Genomic DNA, 24,892 nt, shown 5'->3' on the forward strand with positions numbered 1-24,892 from the left:
TTTTTAGACACGAAATTTATGTGCAACTATTCACCCAATATCGTGACATTTAAAACTTAAAATTCTCAAACTAAGCTTTCCTAACTTGCTTTACTGTTATTGCTTTAGTCTTTTGCTTCAGCCATAAATTCAACTTGCACTAATATAGTTTGTTTGATTACATGATATTTAAACTTGTGGGATATTATGGAGTCAAGCAGTACTATACTTGTTTAGCATCTTTGTCTAAATCATATGATTTGGTTGATTACTAGCATGCAGCTTGCATAAACCGTTTAAGTGTGATAATTGGTAATATAGAAATTAAGTTCATATTCTTAAACTTACTTGTAAGTTCTATAAGCTATCAAGCCTGGCGCCGTTTAAGCTTAGAACTCGTAATGTCAAGCTTGACAACTTGTAATCTAAAAGTTCAAGCTTATCTACCCGTAAATTCGGTAAAGCTCAAGTTATCAAGTTTGACTGAAGTTATCAATCTTGGCACCTTTCAAGCTCGAGGGTTATCAATCTTAACAACTTCTACGAGTTTGAGACTTAAAGTTGTCAAGTTAATACCTCACAAACCAAGACTTGAAAAAAAAAAGGACATTTTAGTTATAATGCTCAAATAAGAGGATCAAAGGTGCAATTTCCCGAGAGGAAACAACAGAAGAGTAGTAAAGTAGCCTCTCGGTCCAGCGAACAGCAGGTTGTCTCTGGGTTGAGGTTTTATGGCATTAGGTTGACTCTCAGGCAGCAGCTTCGCTCCATTTTCTACTTTTGTACGACATTTTAGATTCTGTTGTCCCATCTATCATCTGTCATTTCCTCACAACGCCAAAAAAACCAAACCCAAATGAAAGGCGTGGTTCAGGTATTAATAATAATGGAATAATTCCTTCTTTCTTTCAGCACAATTTGCTCTTTTTTCATATATTTACTTTGTCTATTTTGTGTTCGCACGTTGTTAATGTGAGAGAAATTGTCTTTTTCCTCATAGATCATCCAAACCCTATACGTCGCCTTCATTAATTGATAATTTGAATTTAACATTTGCAGAAACTAACCAATTGTCAGATAAGGAAACCCATTTTGGAAACTTTGCAAATCAATTAACAATGTCAAATAAATAGAAATTTAATATCTTTATTAAACCACTTTTGTTCAGTTTGGTATCTCAATATTTGTTTCTTTATTTGTTATCTTGAATCTGACTGACTTTGCTCTGATCTTGGTATGGAAGCAATTAGGGAAGTTTCCCATGGCCCTCAAGCTTCGGGTCAACCAGCTGGTGGCTACATAACTCCACAGAATCAGCCTGCGTCAGTATCACAAACTATTGTTGATGAGAAACATCAGAGCTGTGAAGAGGATGAGGTGATATGCCTGGTTTCCTGCGGTTATCAGTTCTCTGGTTATCACTCAGTTTCATGTTTTTGCTACTTGCTTTTATTACGTTATTTGCTTTTTGATTCCTCAAAAGTTGCTATAAAATGAGAATAAGCAAGCCATAGAAGGCAAACTTATGATAATTGGTTAAAAATAAGCGAATGGCTAAAATATAACAGCAATACCAACATGATTTTTTTTTGTACATATATATAAAGAGTAAAATCATGGATTTGTTATCTAAGAAAATAGTTTTTTTAATTGTTAATTCTTCAAATTACTTTTCACCCTAGTGAGAGTGAAAAAGTAAAACTAAGGTCTTTAGGTGCACACACACAAGAGAAGAGGAACATTGGAAGCTTAGATGAGTGGCTGACCTCTCTTTCTCTTTATTAGCTTTACAAATCCTTTCTTTATAAGTCTGCGTAGTTTTATCTAAGTCTACCATTTCTTATAATCACTTGGAAGCTGCAAGGAGTGTTTTATGTACTTTTGTTGAAATGGCAACTCCATTTTCTGCATTTTAAACTATGAGTTGCAGGGTTATAACTATCTCAACACATGGTTTATGTTGATTTTTTTTTTTTTTATTTCCGTTGAATTTCTTTGTTCATCAAAGTTACTGATGACCATCTCTAATTGATGTGCTTTTGTTTCATATAGCAGTATGCAACTGAGTTTTGGCTATCATGAAGCAATTTTATTTTTTGACAGTTTCATCTACTTTCTGAATGCTTGAAAACCATGTATTTACTTCCACCATTTTTCATGGGTTTGCATGAAGTGTATTTACTTTAATATTTTCTTTGAATTTTGTTCTTTCTGCTTTTGAAGTAAGGATAAAAGAAACCAAATTGCTTTTTTTGCTGAGAACTTGATTCTCGTGCAGAAGTTGAGGCACTCAACAAACAGGATAGGTTCTGTTGCAATGGGGCAGTATGATGGCGCTGAATATGTTAATATTGGTGAAGTGTCAACTCCCAGGATAGATAACTTTAAGAAAGTATCAGTTTTGCCCCTTATTTTCCTGATCTTCTATGAGGTTTCTGGAGGTCCATTCGGGGTTGAGGACAGTGTCCAAGCTGCTGGACCATTTCTAGCTCTTCTTGGGTTTTTGATGTTTCCATTCATCTGGAGTGTTCCTGAGGCATTAATTACTGCTGAGATGGGTACCATGTTCCCTGAAAATGGTGGTTATGTTGTTTGGGTTGCATCTGCATTAGGTCCCTATTGGGGGTTTCAGCAAGGCTGGATGAAATGGCTGAGTGGGGTCATTGATAATGCTTTATATCCTGTTTTATTTCTTGACTATTTAAAGTCAGCAAGCCCTGCTTTAGGAGGTGGTTTACCACGAATCATAGCTGTGCTAGCTCTGACTTTAGTGCTCACTTATATGAACTATAGGGGTTTAACAATTGTAGGATGGGTTGCTGTTCTTCTTGGGGTTTTCTCGATCCTTCCTTTTGTGGTCATGGGGCTTGTGGCAATTCCAAAATTGAAGCCTTCAAGATGGTTTGTGGTAAATATACATGATGTAGATTGGAATTTGTATTTGAACACACTCTTTTGGAATCTAAACTATTGGGACTCAATTAGTACACTTGCTGGAGAGGTAGAGAACCCAAAGAAAACTCTCCCAAAAGCCTTGTTTTATGCTTTGATCTTGGTGGTTCTTGGGTATTTCTTTCCACTTTTGGTTGGTACAGGGGCTCTTCCCCTTGATCGTGATTTGTGGACTGATGGTTATTTCTCAGACATTGCTAAAATGCTAGGTGGAGTTTGGTTGAGATGGTGGATCCAAGCAGCTGCAGCAATGTCAAATATGGGGATGTTTGTGGCTGAGATGAGTAGTGACTCTTTCCAACTTTTGGGGATGGCTGAACGTGGGATGCTACCAGAGTTCTTTGGCAAGAGGTCTCGCTATGGAACTCCTCTAATTGGGATTTTATTTTCAGCTTCAGGTGTTATCTTGTTATCATGGTTGAGCTTTCAAGAGATTGTAGCTGCAGAGAACTTCTTGTACTGTTTTGGGATGATTTTGGAGTTCATAGCATTTGTAAGATTAAGGATGAAATATCCAGCTGCACAGCGACCTTACAAAATACCTCTTGGAACAGTCGGGTCTGTTCTTATGTGCGTTCCTCCAACCATATTGATTTGTGTTGTCTTGGCTCTTTCTTCACTCAAAGTAGCAGTGGTTAGCCTTGTTGCTGTTGTGATTGGCCTTGTAATGCAGCCCGGTCTCAAGTACGTTGAGAAAAGAAGATGGCTCAAGTTCTCTATTAGTGCAAACCTTGCTGACCTGCATGTTTCTGGTCATGATGTTGCTGATTCCTCAATAAGATGACAGATCTTCATTAAAGCTCCCAGGGAAAGTTCGTCAATTTCAGAGGCCTTGTCCTTATACTTAGGAAGGTATTTATTTAACGGAAACATTCCTGAATGCTGTGGTATTCTGTTTGAATTAGCCCAGGGCTCGGTCACTAATGGGCAACAATTATTTATCATCTTTGTTTTTAGAGTGATGATGCATGGAAACAATGATTGAACAAATAGAAATAAATAGACATAATTGATATAAAAATAAAAATAATATATATGTAGTATTTATGATATACTTTGTAAAAATTAAAGAGAAGCCATCTGATAAAAAATTTATTATATGTCGAAGTCAAATAAAATAGTAATATAATTGCAGAAAAACTGAGTTTCCTTTTTTTTTTTTTAACCAAGAAAAGTGAAAAAAGTTTTTGATATTAACAAATATATAACTCTACATTATATTTTGCACATAAAAAATTTAATAAAAATTAAAATCTAACTAATAACTTTGTTTAAAAATATAGCAGGTTACAAAATGTAAAAAAAAAATTTAAAAGGGTTCCCTGAAAAAATAAAATAAAGGGGTGTTAGAAATAAAAGAATAAAAAAAGAAAGAAAGTTGTATCCATAATTAATTTTGCATGTGAAAAATAGCAATTAAATTTCTTTTGTCAGCAATAATTATTGTCAGTGTATTTATTAGGAGAAAGGGTCATTTCCACTGTTTAAAAGTGAAAGTAGCGAAAATTTTCTTTCTTTATCTAAAAGTTAATAATGCACTTCCACTTAAATTTATTTTATCTTTTTAATTAATTTTTATATAAAATTTTAAATCATTAAATAGTATCATATATTTAGGTTCACATTTAAATAATGCAAACTTCTTTTTGTTTTTTTTTAATTAGTGAAACGATCTTCTCTTGTTTATTTGACTACTTGAAGAGAATTCATAGTTTGAAGAGCTAAAAGTCAAAGAGTTATCGTGCTAAAAGCCTGAAAACAAAAAATGTCCAAGAAATCAAATTGGTAATAGATTTTTTTTTTTTTTAAAGTAATAATTTGTTTGGTCTAGCCGGAACTTTTATCGACAGTGTTGATTGAGTAGAGTTACTCGAAAAGTGGTGTAAAAAGAAAATAATTGGAAAACTAAAAGTAAAAATGCTGTAAAATTTAGATTTGATTATATTTTTTGGCCAATAAAAAGTAGGAATTGTTGGATTGTTATCACTTTGTCTATTTTCTATTTTTTTTATCCTATAATTAAATCACCAACAAAATATTAAAAACAAAAACCGTTTACGTGTACTTTAAAACTATAATTTAAATAATATAATACATATAAATTATACATTAAAATCACATTGTCACTGCCGGTGTAGATAATTTGATGGGTAATAGCATAGTTGAACAAAACAAGTGGTGCCTTTGAACAAACAGAGGTTATGTAATCTCTACCAAAAATAAACTGACCTACACACTCTGTACACAAACAATTACAGGAAAAAAGCCACCAGCACCACCCTCTTGCCAATCTCTCCGACTTAGATAAACATGGCATCCTAGAAATACTCTTTAGACAATAGCAGCTGAGTATAGTACCTGAATTAGCCAAAGGAAATGTAGAGCTTGATGGATTCTGCTGAAATTTCACAATGCTCTTCCGGTTGCAGTAGGACAGATCGGTAAATGCAAAAGTGAATTATTTATATGACAATACCTCATTAGCCCATCTATCCATAATCCTATCATTCTAGAAATTATCTGAGGATGTCAACTCTGTCAATAACATCCAATGCTTTCTCTTTGTACATGCCAAAACCAACGATGTGAACCCCAGAAGGAAGCCTTTTAGTAGGGGCTTTTTCCTTGCTTTCTCTTGGAGGAGAGTGGCTCGTACTCTTGCTCAGTCGATCATTCTTTCTCAACCTCCTCTCAGAGTCAAAATCCTGACTTCTGCTACTTCCATGAATTCGTACTTTCTTAGTTAAATCCCGTAGCAACTTCTGGTCTTCTGGTGTTAGAGCAGTGGTAGGCTCACCTTTGGCCTGCTCACTCATCTTCTGTGACGGTGTAATTAGGGTTTTGATAGATGTCTTCAAGCCAAGAGGGACACCTGACTTCGATTGGTTGACCAAATGATGGAGCCACAACAGTTGTTCAAGAATATAGGTCTCTGTTTTCTCTTTATCGGCATGATAGAGTGTCTCAATCCGAATCACATCAGCTGGCCCGGTTGAAGGTTTCCTGTTGATCTCAGAACTGTGTAAAAAAAACAGTCAATGTCTTCTTTCAATACAGCATATTTTGCAGATTTCAACAGCCAAAAAAGAAAGGAACAAAGAGGGTGAAGGGAAACCGTATTGTTACTCACCCTGTGTTTGCCCACTCCCCAACCCAACCAAAACCATGATGGGCTCTGTTTAAGTGCAACCAAAGCAACAAAGATGATTAGTAGGGTAAACAAAATGAGAAACGGTTAAAAAAAAACTAAATAAAAGAAATGAAGAGATGGAAGCTTGTTGTTTGTGAAAAAGCTGGTCATCTTTGGATCCAGAGAGAAGAAAATAGGATAGCCATCTTACTTGGCTGTGTTAGTGGCTACTGGAACAAGCCACTGCAGTGTCTTCTCCATCTCATCTTTGACTTCTGTAACAGTAAGCTGCAGAATTCCGTATAAACAGATTAGATGGTAAACAAACTGACATCGATTGCTGGTCAGTTCTAATTAAAGCGCTACTTGGTTGTGCAAGAAACAGCAAAAGAAACGTCTGTCACTCCTTTTTGGTTTTTGAGCTATTACTTTATTTTTAGAAAGCAGCATCTTCCCTTCAAAAAAAGAAATTGACAAACGATGGACTACCTCTGCTTTGACATGAAAAGATCGTAATTTCGAGCGTAGAGCAGATTTTATGGAGGGTGGCAAACTCTGGTATAATGCATCCCTTGTATTTGCAGGCATAGAACTTGATCGGGCTACCTGATGGACATAATTGTAACAGAAGGAAGTTTTGAAAATGCATATCTAAAAACTTGAAGCAAAATCAAGAAGACTAAGTTAAAAATGAGTCATTTGATTCTTCTAAAACAAACTACATATAATCAGTGCATCATATACAATAGGTAAAAGAAAATCTAATTAAACTATTAATGTAATCTCATTGATACCTTAGTCATGCAGGGCCTTAGCCAGACTTTGTAGTTCGTATGAACCATTCCAGTGATGCAGGATACAAGCAAGCAGGAGATCAAGCTCCTCATATTTTATTAAAATTTATTATTGTTATATCCATTAAAATTTATATTAGAAAAAGGACAATTATTCTATCAGTTACTTAGGATAAGACCATCTTTCCCATGCATACTTTTTTATCCTTTTGCAATAGCAACCATGCATGAATGCATGCATGCACATTGACACATGTATGCATGTATAGATACATACACATGCATGTCTGTATATATCTAATGGCTTGGACAATTTTTTGTTCATCCTCATTTTCTTTTAAACTGCAGGTTCATTTAGTTAAGTTAAAAATAATATCAGCATGCATGAAATGTCACATGTCATGCATACATATAAGGAGCAGTTCAAATTAAGGATGCTCTCAGTAAGCTTTAAAATGTCATGTTTCATACTTCGTTATTTTCAGCAATATCAAGATTATCAATGCCAAACAGGAAAACATGCAAGAGAAAAATCAGAGAAGGCAAACTCACAAGAGTATCAATTTGCATAACTATATTTGCATAATGCAAATCAAGGCCAGCAGGTCCCAATCTTTGATAACTGCTCACAGATCCTTTGGCTGATACTTGATACTCTATAGAATTCGAATGAAGAAAAAAACCATCATTGAAACTTCTATATTAATCTATGGATACAGGTTCTGAACAAGGATACTTATATTGCTTGTGATGCAAAAAAAAGGGCAAAATAGGCAATTGCTCGAGTGAAGTAAGGTGTTAATTTCTAGAAGATAGTTAGAATGTACAGGACAAGAAAATCGTATGCATCATGTCCAACAAGCTAAAAGTATAAATTTTGTTTACAAACATTAAACATTTTACTCTATTACATGGCCTACTTTGTTCCCGAGACCAAGAATTATCATAAATAATGTCATAGAAAAAAAAACTCCAAATTTCCTTCACTTCCATCTTTAACGAAAAGTTGTGCATCAATTATATTATTTAACTTTTTATTCCTGTAAATAGAACCAGATTTTTTCCTTTTTAGTTTTAACTATTGAAAGAATAGCTAGCAAAAGAAATTAAAAACTAAAGAAGCCAAAGGATACTTAGTTGGGCACACTTTTTGGGCTGCCTTGAAAAAAATGCGCTAAGGCTTAAAAGATGTGCGCCTAATTAAGGTGCTTTGCTTGATTTCCACTGCACCTTATCACCTTGACAACACTAAACCACTTGGTATCAATCACGCTTCCGTATTGTCAATGATATTATGGTAATATTCTACTAATATTCTAGATTGATTTCAATGATATTATTCTAACAATATTCCAGTAATATTGTAGACTGATTTGATATTGATTTAGAGAATATTAAATATTGATTTAGCTGATTATAAGAATTGATTTAGTCATTATTTCTATTTATTGTGTTTCTTATTTTGTAACATTTTACTTCTATATAAATAGGCTTTGAGCCTCATTGTAAAATAATAAGCAATTAGAATAAAAGTTTTTATCATTCTCTTCTTTATCATGAAATCAAAACAATTGTATAGTTCATTCCGAAGATGAATCACCTTGGAATTACCAATATTTTCTTGTTCTCATCATTGGTTGATTTTTCTAACTTCAATTTTTTCCTTCTTGCTTCTACACTTCAATTTCTTTGGTTTCTTTTCCCTTCTTCTAAATTCATCTTTTATATTAATACCCATAACTTCTCACATCTCCATTTCTTTTTTTTTCAATCAAAAGCTTAATGGTAGGTATTCAACGAGAGAATGTACAACCAATTTCAATTATCCTTTATGGAAATAACTACAATCGATGGGTTACAGCTATGTGTAGTTACCTAAAGGGAATGAAATTATGGCTTGCTGTTACTGGAGAATACAAAGCACTAGAAAAGAAAGAAGAAGAATCCATTGATAAATTTGTAAATTAATTAGAGGAATGGGAAAGTAAGAATCATTGAATTTTTACATGGTCCACTAACACCACTGTTTCTTCTATCAATGTACATTTTGAGCGATTTGAGCTTGTTAAAGATGCTTGAGATTTTCTTGCAACACAGTATAGCTCTACTGCCCTTGCTCATCAACATCATATTGTGACCACTTTATCTCACCTTCTATAAGAACCAGGTGAGTCGATTGATGATTTTCATTCTAAAATACAACATTTACAGGACATGCTTGAGAATTTTGAGCCGAAATTCAAACATGAAAGTGATGCTGGCAATTTTATTAATTATTGAAATTAAATTCGTCTTATTCAATTTCTAATGGCATTTTAAGATGAATTTAAGAATAACGAATCTTCACTTTTGTGCCGACACCCTTTAACAACTATGGATAAAGCCCTTATGAAATTGATATCTGAAGAAACTGGGTTGGGTATGAGTCAGACTCATTGGCTAATACTATCGTTACTGCTGCTCCTCAGCAAAATACTAGCTCTACTTTTCATAAGCTTTGTTCACGATGTAGGAGGACTAATCATCCTATTCAGAAATATAAAGCTAACTATCATTGTAACAGTAGTTGAATTCATGATCATTGCATTGACAAGACTGTTACAGCAACAACTACTGAACCAAATACTTATGAGTCTTCTTATGAAACCATTACAATTTCCACCACTAATCTTCAAACCCTATTCAATCATGTATTATACAGGTCACATTCCTGCCATGCCTGCTGCCATATCAGGTAATGTTTGATTGTTTATACTGCTTGTGGAAATCATATAATTGCTTATCATTCATTGTTCAAAAACAAGATACATGTACCTAATAGTCCAATCATTAAAAACAACAAATATATCTATCTTAAATGCTAGACACATTGGTAATATTGAAACATCAATGTTGTGTATATCTGACACTTACCTTGTTCCTAATCTTACCTTAAATTTGCTTTCTGTTGGCTAACTTTGTGGCCTTAGCCTTTATTTGCATTTTTCACAATGATATTGTTGTATTGTGTAGGATCCTCAAACAAGCCAGAAAGTTGGGATAAGGTGTAAGATTGGAACATTGTTTGAGCTTGAAACTTTGAAAATTCTACAACATTAAGATCCTTAAATAAGCCAGAAAGTTGGGACAAGGCGCAAGATTGGAACACTGCTTGAGCTTGAAACTTTAAAATTCCACAACATTTGATTACCACTACTACATCTCAAACAACCAACTCTTCACTTTCTTTATGGCATTCTAGGTTAGGACATACATCTATTTCTCGAATAAAGTCACCGGCTTCCAGTAGTGTCTTAGATAATGTTCCTCATAATATTTTTTATTGCTTCTCTTGTCAACTTAGAAAACAAAGTGTTTTACAATTTAATAAAAGCGATTATATCCCATCTACTCCTTTTGATTTAATCCATTCTAATAGTTGAGATCCAGGTCCCACACCAACCTTGGGAGGTTTACATTATGTTGTTATATTTATTTACAATTTCTCTCGTTATACTTGGATATATTTATTCAAACAAAGAATTTAACTTTTCTTAATTTTTCAAGAATTTAATAACATGATACAAACTCAATTTCCTAAAAAAAAAAAAAGATCTTCAGGTCTAACAATACTGCAGAATATATAAAAATTAAGTTTCATAACTTGTTAAAGGATGATAGGACTCTTTCTTATAGGTCTTGCCCATATACTTCACAACAAAATGGTTGAGTTGAAAGAAAACATCGGCATATACTTGATAGTTGATACAGTTCATGCCTTTCTCATTTCCGCTTTCCTTGCTTAACACTTTTGGGGTGAAGCTACTCTCATTGCTATTTACACTATTAACTATGTCCCTAAACTATTGTTAAGCATACGGTTTCCCTATGAGTGCCTATAAAATAAGGTACTTGATTACCATTCTCTTCAAGTCTTTGGATGTGTTTGCTTTGTTCTACTTCCTACACATGAAATGACTAAACCTGAACCTAGAGCTAGATTGTGTTGTTTTTTAGGTTATGGTATAGAACATAAGAAGTATAGGTGTTATGATCCAGCGTCTAAATGTCTTCGCATCTCAAGACATATAGTTTTTTGGAAACATAAAAAATTTACTAGCGTGTCCTCATTACATTCGCCATGTTCTTCTCCAGGTATTTTTACAGATTTATCTTTTGATTTTTCTTCAAATGAGAAAACTATTATAAGTACCTCTAACTCAAACAGTGATCCATCTTGTTTTAGTCCTACTATGTCTGATATGACTGAGACTCCTATTGATATATTTGTCCCTTCACCATACAGACAGCCACCACTTCCTCGTTCCACCCAAGTAAGAGAACCTAACACTCAACTTCATGATTTTCACTATTATTATGCTTTAGCCACATTACATGAACCTCACAATTTTCGTAAAGTTGTCTCTAATCTTATGTGGCAACAAGCAATGGAAGAAAAGATTTAGGGTCGAAAAAACTCATACTTAAGATATTGTTGAACGACCTTCTGATAAGTCAATGATTGATTGTGAGTCTACAAGATCAAGACTCAATCTGATGGGTTAGTTGAACATTACAAAGCACGTCTTGTTGCTCGAGGATTTACACAAGAGTATAGCATTGACTACGAAGAGACTTTTGCCCAGTTGCACATCTCACATCTGTTCATTCACTATTAGCTGTTGCTGTAGCTAAAAAGTAGCCAACCTATCAAATGGATGTTAAAAATGCCTTCTTGAATGGTGATCTTGCCGAGGAAGTCTATATGAAGCCACCTCTTGGTTTCAACCTTCCAACATGATCTATTGTCTTCGACGCACCCTATATGGTCTTAAGCAAGCCCCTAGAGTTTGGTTCTCAAAATTTAGTACCACTATTGCACAACTTGGTTTTATATCTAGTAATCACGATTCTGCCCTTTTTACTCGAACTATTGATAATGGTGCTACTCTTCTATTACTTTATGTGGATGACATGATCATTACAAGTAATTACACACATGGTATTTGGGATCCGAAAATTTTTCTTCGTTCTAAGTTTAAGATGAAAGATCTTGGTTCGTTGAGTTATTTTTTGGGTTTTAAAATCACTAGTAATTCTATTGACTTACATTTGTCCCAAACAAAGTATGCTTCTAATCTTATTGCTCAAGCAAGTATAACTAATTGAAAGATTGCATCATCACCACTTGAATAGAATTTGAAGTTTTCTCCTTCTAATGGTACACCACTTCCAAACCCTTCTGTGTGTCGAAATCTGGTAGGTAGTCTCATATACTTGACAATTACTCACTTAGATATTGCCTATACTATTCATTTTGTTAGTTAATTTTTCTCTGTTCCTTAGTCTACTCATTTTGCTGCTGTTCATTTTTCATCTAGTTACTCTTTGGATTTGCATTGTTATTATGATGCTGATTGGGTAGGAGATCTTACTAATTGTCATTCTATCATAGGCTATTGTTTCTTTCTTGGTTCTTCTCCTATTTCTTGGCCAAGTAAGAAACAAAATGTGGTGTCTTACTCTAGCACTGAAACTAAGTATCGAGCTCTTGCAAATGCCACATCAGAACTTCTATGGTTACGATGGCTACTTCAGGATATGAGTGTTTCTCATCACTCTAGTACTCCTATATTTTGCAATAATCAAAGTCTCATTCAGATAGCTCACAAAGATGTTTTTCATGAGCATACTAAACATATTGAAATTGACTGTCGCTTCATTCATCACCATCTGCTCGCTCAAACTCTTCGACTTATTCCTATTACCAATGCTAATCAAAAAGCAGATATCTTCACCAAATCACATTTACCTAATCAATTTATTGTCCAAGTTTCCAAACTCAAGTTGACCTTTACATTACCATCTTGAGTTTGTCAGAGGGGTGTCAATGATATTATGGTAATATTCTAGTAATATTCTTAATTGATTTCAAAGATATTATTCTAGTAATATTTCAGTAATATTCTAGATTAATTTGATATGATTTAGAGAATATTAAATATTGATATAGCTTATTATAATAATTGATTTAGTCATTTTTATTTATTGTATTTCTTATTTTATAACATTTTACCTCTATATAAATAGGCTTTAAGATTAATTGTAAAACACAAACAATTATAATAAAAGTTTTTATTATTCCCTTCTTTATTATGTATGATTTAAATATTCAACACTTAAAAAAATAGGAATATTAGTTGAATGAGTACATACCAACACTTCCAAAGGCATAGTGGATCTCCAAGATTAAGTGATGGACAATAACTACAAGTTTCTCCATGGCCTACAACCAAAATTATAGGTTGAACAAGTAGCATTATCAAGTTCTTTTCCACATTAAACATTTTGGGAAACTAACTAATTAGTCAATAGTGCTTTCTACTTTTCTAATGGGCAAAAATATTAGTTAGAGAGAAAGAGAGAAATAGAGAGAGGACATATGGAAAAAGGATCATCATAAGAAAACATAATAAAGGCTAAATAAAAGAGTACTCTGCAACTACCTCTTCCAAACTTTTGGACCAAAGTGACTTTTTTTTAAAATTTTTTACTTGCTTTCTTTGGCCTTTTAGTTCTGCCCTCAAGATAGCAAGCCTGTCACCTGCATATTAAAGAAAAATGATACAAGCTGAATACTTAATAGTCAGCAAAGAAATAGCTCCACTCTTAGATGAGCTTCTCCGAAATTCTACAATGCTTTTATTTATTTATATTTTTTGGGTGGAAGGGCTAAGAGCAAGGGAAGAGAAGGAAATACAAAGTGATAGCATGCAAAAGAGTTAAGTGAATCGTATAAGATTACAAGATTAACATTTTACTTGGGGAAAAAAAATTAAAATAGCCCAACAATAAAAGTAATTCATTTATTCTTTTTAAATAGATATTTATTTATTAAAAGAAAAATGTGCTATTCTCTCTCTCTCTCTCTCTCTCTCTCCCCAATGCAAGCATTAAATCTGGCATCCACATGCTATTTCTAGAGAGATGAAACATGTCGATTAATTATTGCAACAAAAATTCCAAAAACAAAGATCAATATATTCCTACAAATAAGTTCGAGGAGTAACCATTTCATATATCTCTCTCAACTTTTCCTCCTCTTTCTTATGCCATTTCTCACATCTGAGGAGTCCCAACAACAAAAGAAGCTAGATTTGAGAAAACAAAGCAAAATAACCCAAGATTGATCCACCTTCTACTTCTAGTGACATGTAGCTTTTTTCAATCAAGTCAAGATTTTGCCACATCAAGAAGGGAACTCCTTTATTTTTTACAAGTTCAACCTAAAACATCATTCTCTTAATCTAATGAATGACTTTATTTTTTAAATGCATTTTTTTCTATGACCACACACTCGTTTCATTTATTTCATCAGCATTCATCTTATGGACAATAACATAAAGCATATGGCCTTTCAAGGTTATTTCACAAAATTATCCAACATCAAAGCTCTTATGATCCCACACTATCGCTAGAACACTTCTTATTTTATCCAATATTTTCTAATCCTATAAATAACATGATTCTCAAGTTCTCCCTTACGAATCATTGAACTTACAGAATAAAATGCTTCTTGATCATCAATAGGTTAGATTACAACTAATGCTAATATGTGTCAGATAACTTCAGAAGCATGCCCAAACTAAATATGTACTCCTTTTTTTCCTCTAAGTATTATACACCATCCATAGTGCATATCAACCAACTGAACATACCATTAAAACAATCCATTGAATTAAAAACTCAAGAAAATGTCAATCAATAGGAAAGCCATTGAGTTTATAGTTTAAAATAGTTCAATCTTGAAGTTTGATTCAGATAAACTCCACAAGTTACTCATGAAATTTTTAAATCTCAAATTGATGTGAAGTTCAAATGTATTAAAATGCTGAAAGGAGAATAATTTTAGGAACATTCAAGCCAAATAATCTGATATTGAAGATCAATAACCAACGTTGAATAGCTTGATTTCTTTTATGTTTTGATTGGATGCCAGGATATAGATATACAAATATTGATAGTAGTTTTTTAGATTGAATATCTGAAACGGAATATCTGAATATCTGAAACGGAATATCCAGATATCACCAGAGAAACCCTATAAGTACCCTATGGGTAATTTTGATATCTGCATTTATAAGCCAAAATTTCACTTTTGAGGATGCTCAAAGTATATTGTACTAGAGTTAGTATTTGAATACCAAAGATATATATATATATATATATATATATGGCTCCAATAGTAAAAAAGTCAACAGAGTAGTGTCCCAAATGACCAGTTTCTCATCTCCAACAAAAAAAAAAAAAAAAAAAAACCTCAAACATGAAGGGGAAAAAAAAAGGAATTATCAATAGGATAAAAAAATAAGAGTTTTGTACATTAAGCTGTGTTGAAACTCCTCTAGTTTGAGAGCAAGGTGAGTTTTTTTTGTGTTCAGCAATTATTTGAGTGATAAAAAAGCATTTTCATTTTCTTTATAAGCAATTTTGCATGTGAGCAATCACCTAGGCTTGATATATGTCTGCTTAAACAATTTATTGCTAGTCTTTTCAGTGGAGTTCTGACAAGAATGTTGATAGTGGTGCCAAGAAGGTATATGTGGGACAAAAGAAGTCTTCTGCTATAAATGCCTGTCCAATTTCTCCCACTTTATATCTATTCTCTGCTGATGTTGTTCCACCTCTTCTCTCCTCATCTTCTGAGAGCTTAAAACTTTAATTTTTACAAGCTTTTGCTAATAACCATTCACACAATCTCTCAGATACCACTTTTGGACATAACATGTATAAAACAGTTCTCTACAATTATAAACTAAATATCCTCAAAAAGATTGCAGCACCTATGACATCAACTATTACAAAAGACTAATCCCCCAGCAGAACCCCCTTGTTTGAGGGTTTAAGTACAACTATCGGATTAGCAAGATGAAGTTATGAATGAGAGATAACAGTTATGAGATGTGAGATTTAAAAGAAGGCACATTTGTCCCCATGAAGGTCTTAAAATTATAAAAGTAACAAAATTTGGAAGCAAGAGGTCTAATGCTAAAATAAGAGGATTCCAATTTCAAGAGTATTAATACACTTATGCTCTCAATGCCACTAAGTTCAATCAGATAAAAACTTGAAAATCAGTCAAAGAGATCAGAACAAGTTAACAGTGAGACATGAAGTATGCAGTAAAATCCAGGAAATGGATATGAATAGTTCATTCACAACTTTTAAATGCTTAGAAGGAAGGAAGCTTGAAGCATCCACTAGCGCCAAGTTCATAGAATTCAATGATATCAAAGTAAAGCTTGTAAAGGAACTCTTTTATTTATTGTCCAAGCCATGTACCCTAAAGTCACACATATTGAGTTGGTAAAGAACCTCCACGGGGACTTCACTTATTGAATCAATCTAAAGATAGCTGAGGCAAAGAATAAGAAGAAGAGAAATATTACTTTCAAGGTAAACACTCAAGATGAAGACTTTGATTATCTAACTGGTTGTAGTGAGGATAATTAGGCAGCCACAGCGTAGGGAGATACAGAAGGCTCCCGGTTAAAAATACAGAGAAATGAAAGGAAAAACTTTGAGAATAACCAAAATTCATCTCGGAGACATCCAAGTGGGAGTCAACCAAGGACCAAATCACTTTTTTCTTCTTTTTTTTTTTTGTGCTATGTAATAGGGGGCATGATCAGGATTCAAACTCCTGACCAACCCTCCCCCAAAGAGGAGATAACTAACTCAGCAGGAGGCCATTGGTCAGACCAAATGACTTGCATGATTCCAAAAGGGTTGCCCCTTGGCCCTTACTGAAGTCCTCTTTTTTTTTTCTTTGTCCTCTCAACAATCCATTTACCAAAGTTGCTCAAAACTATTGCAAGAAGAAAAGAGCAATGGTAGTTATATTGTCTAACTTATCCCATATTTTAAATGAATGACAGGGATAAAGAGCAACAAACAAACCTTTTCTAGATGACTCAATAGAATGAATCAAAGGTAAAATATGTCTCAATCTTGTTCCTAAATTGCAAGATGCTTATAATAGCTTGTATGATGACTTTGTAAACATGAACTTGAAGTGTGTAGCTTTCAAAAGACAGTTGCTTCTAGATCAAGTATTTGAAATAGGAATAAGACAACATGGTTAAAAGTACATACCTTCTATAATCAGATTTGGAAAGTTTGAAAGTGTTTTGGCCTCAAACAATTATTTGAAACTATTTATTTAAGCATTAATTTGGTCATTTGACCTTTTGTTACAATATTATTCAATAAACATTATAGTGACCAAGTTAATTTAACCACTATGGGAAAACACTTATTTACAGTCGGTTGTAATCTGTATATTTATTTTTGTATCTCTAGAATTAAGTATTTGTATCCCTAGAATTAAGGACAAAAAATTATGATAGACAATCCCTCAATCATAGGATCAGTTTTTAGGAAGATTTAGTTTCCTAATTTAACCCCTAATTAGTTGTATATAAACCTAAGGTTCTTGTATAATTCTTTATGAGCAGTTTTTCAATATACATTCAGTTTTACTCTTAGTTTTTCACACAGTTTTATTTACTAGTTTTTTTACATGGTATCAGAGCTTTAGGCTCTTCTTGGGAAGCAAAATTTTTCAGCCTTCATTGCTGACTTCTATTTTAGGCCTTCATTGCCGAACCCTGTTAAAGCCTTCATAGCCATTTTATTTTTCCCTTCTTTCGCCTCCATTGCTAAGAGTCATTTCTAATTATATATTAAGACTTGTTTCAGTTCAAAGAAAGATATCACTACCACCCAATTTGAGGAAATGTCAACTGGAAAAATCACCGAAATATTACAGATGTCTCGGAAACAAGGAGAGTTGGATAGAGAAGAGATTGGAAAGCTGAGAAAGCTATTGAAAACCCTTGAAAAGCCTATTGTGGTATGTTCCTTGGGTAAGGTCTCTAGTTCAGGTAAAGCTTCTGGTTCTCATGGATTAAATGTCTCGGTTAAGCCTATTACGAGTTCTTGGGTCATTAACTCAGGAGCCACAAACCATATGACACATTTCTCACAGAAGTTTAGTACATACACCCTGTGTCTTAGTAATAAGAAAATTGTTGTTGCAGATGATTCACTTACTAAAGTAGCAGGATTAGGAGATATTCAAATTAATCCCTCGTTTGTTCTTAAAAATGTTCTCCATGTTTCTGAATTGTCTACTAATCTGATATCTATACAAAAACTTACTAGAGATATGAACTGCAAAGTGACTTTTTATCTCTCTTATTGTGAATTTTAGGATCAGAGTTCGGGGAAGAGGATTGAACTTACTAAGGATAAGGATGAACTATACTATCTTGAGACATCAAACAACACAAGTAATATTAAGAATAGTTTATCTTTGTCATTTCTTTATGAAAAATCTTCCAATAAAGACAAAATATGGCTTTATCATTTTCGTCTTGGACATCCTTCTTTTAGAACTTTGAGAAACATGTTTCCTTCTTTGTTCAAAGGATTAAACGTCGAAGATTTTCATTGTGATGTTTGTGAACTTGCAAAGCACAGACGTGTCTTTTCCAATTAGTAACAAAAGAAGTTATACTCCCTTTTACTTGATTCATAGTGACATTTAGGGTCCCTTTACAATTCCTAATATTTTTTGTGCAAGATGGTTTGTTTCATTCATAGATGAATATACCAGGGTCTCTTGGGTTTTTTTACTTAAATCTAAATCAGATGTGAATAGTGTGTTTTAAGCTTCCAAAATATGATCCAAAATCAATTTAGAGTAAGAATCAAGAGATTTAGGTCTGATAATGCAAGAGACTATTTCAACCAGAGTGTATCCACCTATTTCCAAAATGAAAGGATTACCCATGAGTCATCTTGTGTTAATACTCCACAACATAACGGAGTGGCAGAAAGGAAAATAGCCATTTACTAGCCACAACCCAAGCCTTCCTTTTTTAAGCAAATATACCCAAATTTTACTGGGGGGAAGCTATTCTCATTACCACACACATTATAAATAGGTTACCTTCAAGGGTTTTGGGATTTAAAACTCCTATGGAACTACTTTCACAATCCTATCTCAACCTCAATACCACAAACAACCTCACACCTAGGATATTTGATTGTACATCATTTGTTCATGTTCACAGTCATAATAAGGGAAAGTTGGATCCAAGAGCAATTAAGTGTATCTTTATGGGGTATTCATCAACTCAGAAAGGGTATAAGTGCTATCATCCTCCTACTAAAAAATTTCATGTGTTTGTAGATGTCACTTTTGAAGAAAGTAAACCATTTTTTACTCAACTTTATCTTTAGGGGGAGACTTCATTCATGGAAGATAATGATAAAGACTTCTTTTTGCTAGATTTGTCCTCCTCTTCAACATTTTCACCCATTAATTCTTCTTAGTCGAAACCTGTTTCTGTTGAGCGCAAGTCAAACACTGAATTTGAGTCCGAACTCATTCCAAACACAGATGACGTGACAAAGAATAATATTGTTCTTAATTCTATGAAGGAATTACAGGTGTACTCAAGAAGAAAAGTTTCAAATCCTGAACCAGTGCCGGTCCAAGAACCTAATCCTAACTTTGGAAATGAGGTAACTATAATTTTTGACTTTGTTTCTCAAAATGAGCATGAATCTCCTAAAACTATCACTAGTGATTATGACCTACCTATTCCATTAGGAAAGGAACCAGAGAATGTACTAAGCACCCACTATACCCAATCTTTAATTTTGTGTCATTTGAAAAATTCTTACCATCCCACAAAAATTTTCTTATGAGCTTAAACACTATTTCTATTCCAACTACATTATCCAAGGCATTATCCAGTGAAAAATAGAGGCAAGCCATGAAAATAGAAATGGAGGCCTTAGAGAAAAATAAGACATAGGAACTGGTAGAGTTGCCTAAAGGAAAAAATTCAGTGGGGTGTAAATGGGTTTTCACTATAAAATACAAGGCAGATGGTACTATTGAAAGGTATAAAGCTAGGTTAGTGGCTGAGGGCTACACTCAAACTTATGGAGTGGATTATCAGGAAGCCTTTGCTCCAGTTGCCAAGATGAATACAGTTAGGATTTTGTTATCATTGGCTGCAAATTACAATTGGCAGCTTCAACAATTTGAGGTAAAGAATGCTTTTCTACATGGTGATTTGGAAGAAGAAATATATATGAAGGTTCCACCGGGATTTAGAGATCATCTAGAAGCAAACAAAGTATGCAAACTGAAAAAGGCTTTATATGGCCTTAAACAATCTCCTAAAGCCTAGTTCGGGAGATTTGCCAAAGCGATGCTAGCAATGGGATATAAACAAAGTCAAGGAGATCCCACATTGTTTATCAAGCACTTTGATTCAGGGAGAGTCATAGTTCTATTAGTGTATGTTGATATAATTGTAATTGTAGATGATGAAAAAGAGACAAAATCTCTAAAACAGTGTTTGGCTAGAGAATTTGAGATAAAAAAAGCAAGGGAGATTGAAGTACTTCCTAGGAATTGAAGTAGCTCACTCACGGCATGGTATTTTCATCTCACAATAGAAATATGTGATGGATCTTCTTAAGGAAACTGGAAAGCTCGCATGTAAACATGCAAATACCCCTATAGATCCTAATCATAAAATTAGAAAAGCTAATGAAAATGCTGCTGTAGATAGAGAGATGTACCAAAGATTAGTTGGAAAACTCATTTACTTCTCACATACCTGATATAGCATATGCTGTGAATGTGGTAAGTCAATTTATGCATAGTCCTAAAGAAGTGCACCTACAGGCTGTCTACCGTGTATTACACTATTTGAAGGCCAATCCTGGCAGAGGTATCTTATTCAAAAGAAATTCGGGGCTAGTTCTAGAAACATATACAAATGCTGATTATGCCTCAGGTTCAGTAACTGATAGAAGATCCACCTCAGGTTACTACACTTTCTTAAGTGATAATCTTGTGACTTAGAGGAGTAAAAAACAGAATGTAGTGGTAAGATCAAGTGCTGAAGCAGAGTTCAGAGCAATGGCTCAAGGAATTTGTGAACTACTATGGTTAAAGATTATCCTAAAAGACTTGAAGATCAAGCACGATGGACCAATGAGACTCTACTGTGATAACAAGTCTGCAATGAGCATTGCACACAATCCTGTGCAACATGACAAAACAAAACACATTGAAGTAGACCGGCATTTCATAAAGGAGAAACTAGACAGTGGGTTGATTTGTACACCTTATGTATCAACCAAGGGTCAACTTGCAGATGTGTTAACTAAAGGTCTCAGCAGTGCAACATTTCAAGAAATTATTTCCCAACTAGGAATGGAAAGCACCTATTCACCAGCTTGAGGGGGAGTGTGGGAAAACACTTATTTACAGCTGGATGTAATCTTGTAATCTGCATATTTATTTTTGCATCTCTAGAATTAAGTATTTGTATCCCTAGAATTAAGGATAAAAAATTAGAATAAACAATCCCTCAATCATAAGATCAGTTTTTAGGAAGATTTAGTTTCCTAGTTTAACCCCCAGTTAGTTGTATATAAACCTAAGGTTCTTGTATAAGATTTAGTTTCCTAGTTTAACCCCTAGTTAGTTGAATATAAACCTAAGGTTCTTGTATAATTTTTTATGAGCAATTTTTCAATATACATTCAGTTTTACTCTTAGTTTTTCAAACAGTATTAGTTTTTCCAAAACCACCTTCATTCATTATCATTTGAATGGTTCTAAATGTCTCAGTTATTTTGGTTTTTCTCTTTTGGTCATGAAATATAGCATAATTCTCGCTTGCATAACAAATATTCTAAGCAACATGGATAGCACATGTCAAATCAAGAATGATTTAAAGAAATTATACGTAAACACGAAATCAAAGGTAATGTAGAAGTCACCTTTCAGAAGAGCAGCTGAATTATCTTCGTCTTGACACTTTCGTAAGTAATCTTGCTCGAACTTGTCCAAAACCTGCAATTCCTGGTATAGTTCCTGCAATGCAAAAGTGATTTTGTTGTTCCTTCTTATAGTTGCTAATTTACCATACAATACTAAATTCCCAAAATATTATGCATTGCACCGAGAAACATGAATAAAAAGTACCTATGATATGTTTACTGCTAGTACACCAGGGTTCGCAGCTAAAAACATGTAATGCAGATAACAGTGTAATTAAGGAAAGACAAGATCGAACACAAAGAGGGTACCTAGAATATGGTCATTATATAATGTTGGCTTATTAGTTTATTATAAGTTAGAATGATCATTATTAAGTCTTATTTTTCAAACTGCTTGGGTGCTAGGAAATGGACCATTTTATTTGTTTGAGTTTTTCTTTCCATTAAGAGTTTTGTATTTTTGGCAATTTCCAAATTTGCAGCAAATTTCTGGAAAGAATTATTTGAATACTTTTCAATGCTCATGTCATATTGGGTTTTAGATATAATTTTTGGTGTTCTTTGAAGGTCAACTTTACAAGTTCCCAATCCTGGCACTCAAGTCCTGACAAGAATATTGGCCAAAAAAAGTCCCGACGAGAATATGATAGTTTGAAGTCTCTGACCATAAATGAACGATGAGAGAACTCAATAGAAATCCAAATCTATAAATAGTATATTAGTATTCAGTGACACAAAGTATAAAACTTACAGCTGTATGCTGAACCGAAATCATCAACTGCTCTCTCACTAATTCTGCTTCTTCCTTCATTTGTTTCTGAGGAGTAAGTTCTCTACTGATTCTGGAAAAATGAAAACAACACGTCACTCAAATGAAGCACATTTATCACATTGAAAATAATATTCACGGTGACCAAAAGAACAGTATTCCCAGAACTACTACATAATAGGCATTACTTTTCAAAATAACGTTCCAAGTTGTGCCATTGAGGATCCTTTGAACGGTTTCCAAAACGAACCACTTCTCCTGAAAAAGTTTTCAACTCTTCCCTGCGAATATTGAGTTAAACAGATTCTTAAAAATTGAGCATGATTTAATAGATTATCAGGAAGACCATTGTCAAACAAATTAAATACGAAAAGGATAGTTGAAAGAATTATCGTGGGTAGTCGAGACTTGATACCATAGTTACCTTTTGTCACCAGCAACAATCCTTAAGAGTTCATCCATATCTTCAGATATTAAATTTTGCACACCATCTGCAGCAAGTACCACTTCTTTTAAATGCCTTATGTTTCTTCTAGAAAGGGATTGCATAAGATTTGAACCCTTTACAATCGTGTTTGCGACCTCAAAGGCTAATATTGAAAGTTCATTGCCTTTAGTTGCCACTCCAGGAGCAAATCCAGCACTAGAATTTAAACTTGTCATACTACTCCCTAGAGTATCCAACACCTCCACTGCTTTTCCCAGTCCAACTGAACCAGCTTTGCCTAAACGTGAACTCACCTCTGAAACCTGCAATATTAACAGCCAACCCCAAAGTTATGGGATATAAGGCTTACTTTGTTGTTTTTGTGGTATAAACAGCATTATGCTGATTAGGTTATTAATAAAAAAAATATCAAATCCTGTAATAGTTAGGATAAAGATGAATGCGCAGGAGTTCAGTGGAGTTCATTAAAAGAAAACTGAAAATCAAAGCTAGTATATTAACAGAGTTTGTTAAATAGACAACATACACAAAAATTCAAAAAAATTTTACACATTTTAGTAATTTATTCATTTAGATGGTCATTTAACTAAAAATTATGATAAACCCTCCGTTCATCCATAAACTAATGATTGAATTTTGTGTAGAAATGCTTATTTCAATTAAACTTTTACATATTATTTGTCCACTCATTTCGTCCTAATGATTTTCAAATTTAGTTCTCATTCAACCATATTATATCGGAGATTTTCAAAGTTTTAGCAAACATTAAAAACATTTTTAACGAAAGCAAGAGATGAAAGTCTTAAAGCCCAGAATTTGAAGGTTACCTTAATAACAGCAGGGTGGTTGGACCTAACCGATCTAGATTTATGGGACATAGCCCTTGTAAAACGCGGGATTCCATCGTAGAAGTCATCGGCGGTTTCCTCAATCCTCTTCTCTATGATTTCCCTCGCTTGGGATGGACCCATCAACCTAGTTTCCGAACTAGCCTTACTCTCATCATGATTGAGGAGATTATCACCGCCATGCCTATTTCCAACTCCATTCTCTTTGACGCCGCTCCTCGAACAGATCCCTCCCATTGTTCTGCTTCACCTGATTATTCCACTCCAACATTAAAATATATATTATAGAAATATAAATAAATAAATGAAAAGGAGATGATCATCTTACCAGCATAAACCAAAAGAAGAACGAAGAAAATGGAGTTGAAGTGAAAGTCGACCCAGTCGGCCATCCCGCTACGAATAATATTGTATTTTTTAATAAATAATAATAATACAGTAGAAAAAAAGCAACCCAACTCAAACAAAGCAGCAGCTTGCTGTGAGACTGAGACCACCAGGTTGGACTTTGAGAAACATAACATCTATTATGAGAATTGGTCAAATTTTCTCTTTTGCACACCTTTCTTTTTACGCTGACTGAGTCTCACACATTGCCTTTCATTTTTTTGTGTTCAACAAGGTCAATTATTTAGTATTTTTGAGGGCGGAAAGCTCCTTACTGTAAGCTTCCCATAAGCCTCAAACCTGTTGACTTTGTTTTCGGTCCAGGTAGGATAAATGGTGATCTGAACGTTGTATGAGGGATAATCTATATTTGCGGTAGAAAAGTATAGTCAAAGAGCTTAGTTCTCTGAGATACACTATGGCACTTTAAGTCAATCAAGATTTTTGGAATAAAAAGATGAATTAGAGAGAGTATTAAGAAAGCTTAAAGAAAAAAAAAATTTAGAGTTTTTTACTATACCTAAATTTCCTTTTTATCTTGTATATAAGAGAAAGCGTGGTGACATAATCAAAGTGATTAACAAATGATGGTAAATTTATGTAAAACTCGAAGAAGGACCATGTGATTGAGTATGGGTTACATTTAATAATTTTAGACCAACATGAATTACATATAATGATCCTAGATAAATTAAAGGTAAAATGATACCTTGATGAAAGTTAGTG

At 33.8% G+C, this 24,892-nt stretch overlaps 2 protein-coding genes across 4 annotated transcripts; one reads left to right on the forward strand and one right to left on the reverse strand.

The window, feature by feature from the left end:
* Nucleotides 1–679: 679 nt before the first annotated feature.
* Nucleotides 680–3,875, forward strand: LOC111299723 (putative polyamine transporter At1g31830). 3 transcript variants are annotated; one of them, XM_022895125.2, is made up of 3 exons: nt 680–853; nt 1,223–1,356; nt 2,207–3,875. In XM_022895125.2, exon 3 carries the CDS (start codon nt 2,297–2,299, stop codon nt 3,713–3,715), a length of 1,419 nt encoding a protein of 472 aa, XP_022750860.2. In that variant the 5' UTR covers nt 680–853; nt 1,223–1,356; nt 2,207–2,296; the 3' UTR covers nt 3,716–3,875. The 3 variants fall into 3 exon arrangements, with proteins under 3 accessions (XP_022750860.2, XP_022750862.2, XP_022750861.2); XM_022895127.2 differs by having other exon boundaries at nt 2,258–3,875; XM_022895126.2 differs by having other exon boundaries at nt 2,261–3,875.
* Nucleotides 3,876–5,004: 1,129 nt separating this feature from the next.
* Nucleotides 5,005–24,504, reverse strand: LOC111299724 (D-lactate dehydrogenase (DUF668)). Its single transcript, XM_022895128.2, has 13 exons — nt 24,108–24,504; nt 23,759–24,029; nt 22,908–23,233; nt 22,672–22,764; nt 22,466–22,556; nt 21,715–21,808; nt 13,341–13,438; nt 13,051–13,120; nt 7,408–7,511; nt 6,551–6,667; nt 6,273–6,349; nt 6,062–6,106; nt 5,005–5,949 (listed from the first exon to the last, which is right to left on the reverse strand). Exons 2-13 carry the CDS (start codon nt 24,014–24,016, stop codon nt 5,448–5,450), a joined length of 1,875 nt encoding a protein of 624 aa, XP_022750863.2. The 5' UTR covers nt 24,017–24,029; nt 24,108–24,504; the 3' UTR covers nt 5,005–5,447.
* Between the last annotated feature and the right edge of the window lie 388 nt (nt 24,505–24,892).

This window comes from Durio zibethinus, chromosome 18 (genome assembly GCF_047325235.1).
Source record: "Durio zibethinus cultivar Kanyao isolate XHJ-2024 chromosome 18, ASM4732523v1, whole genome shotgun sequence".
Lineage (NCBI taxonomy): Eukaryota > Viridiplantae > Streptophyta > Magnoliopsida > Malvales > Malvaceae > Durio > Durio zibethinus.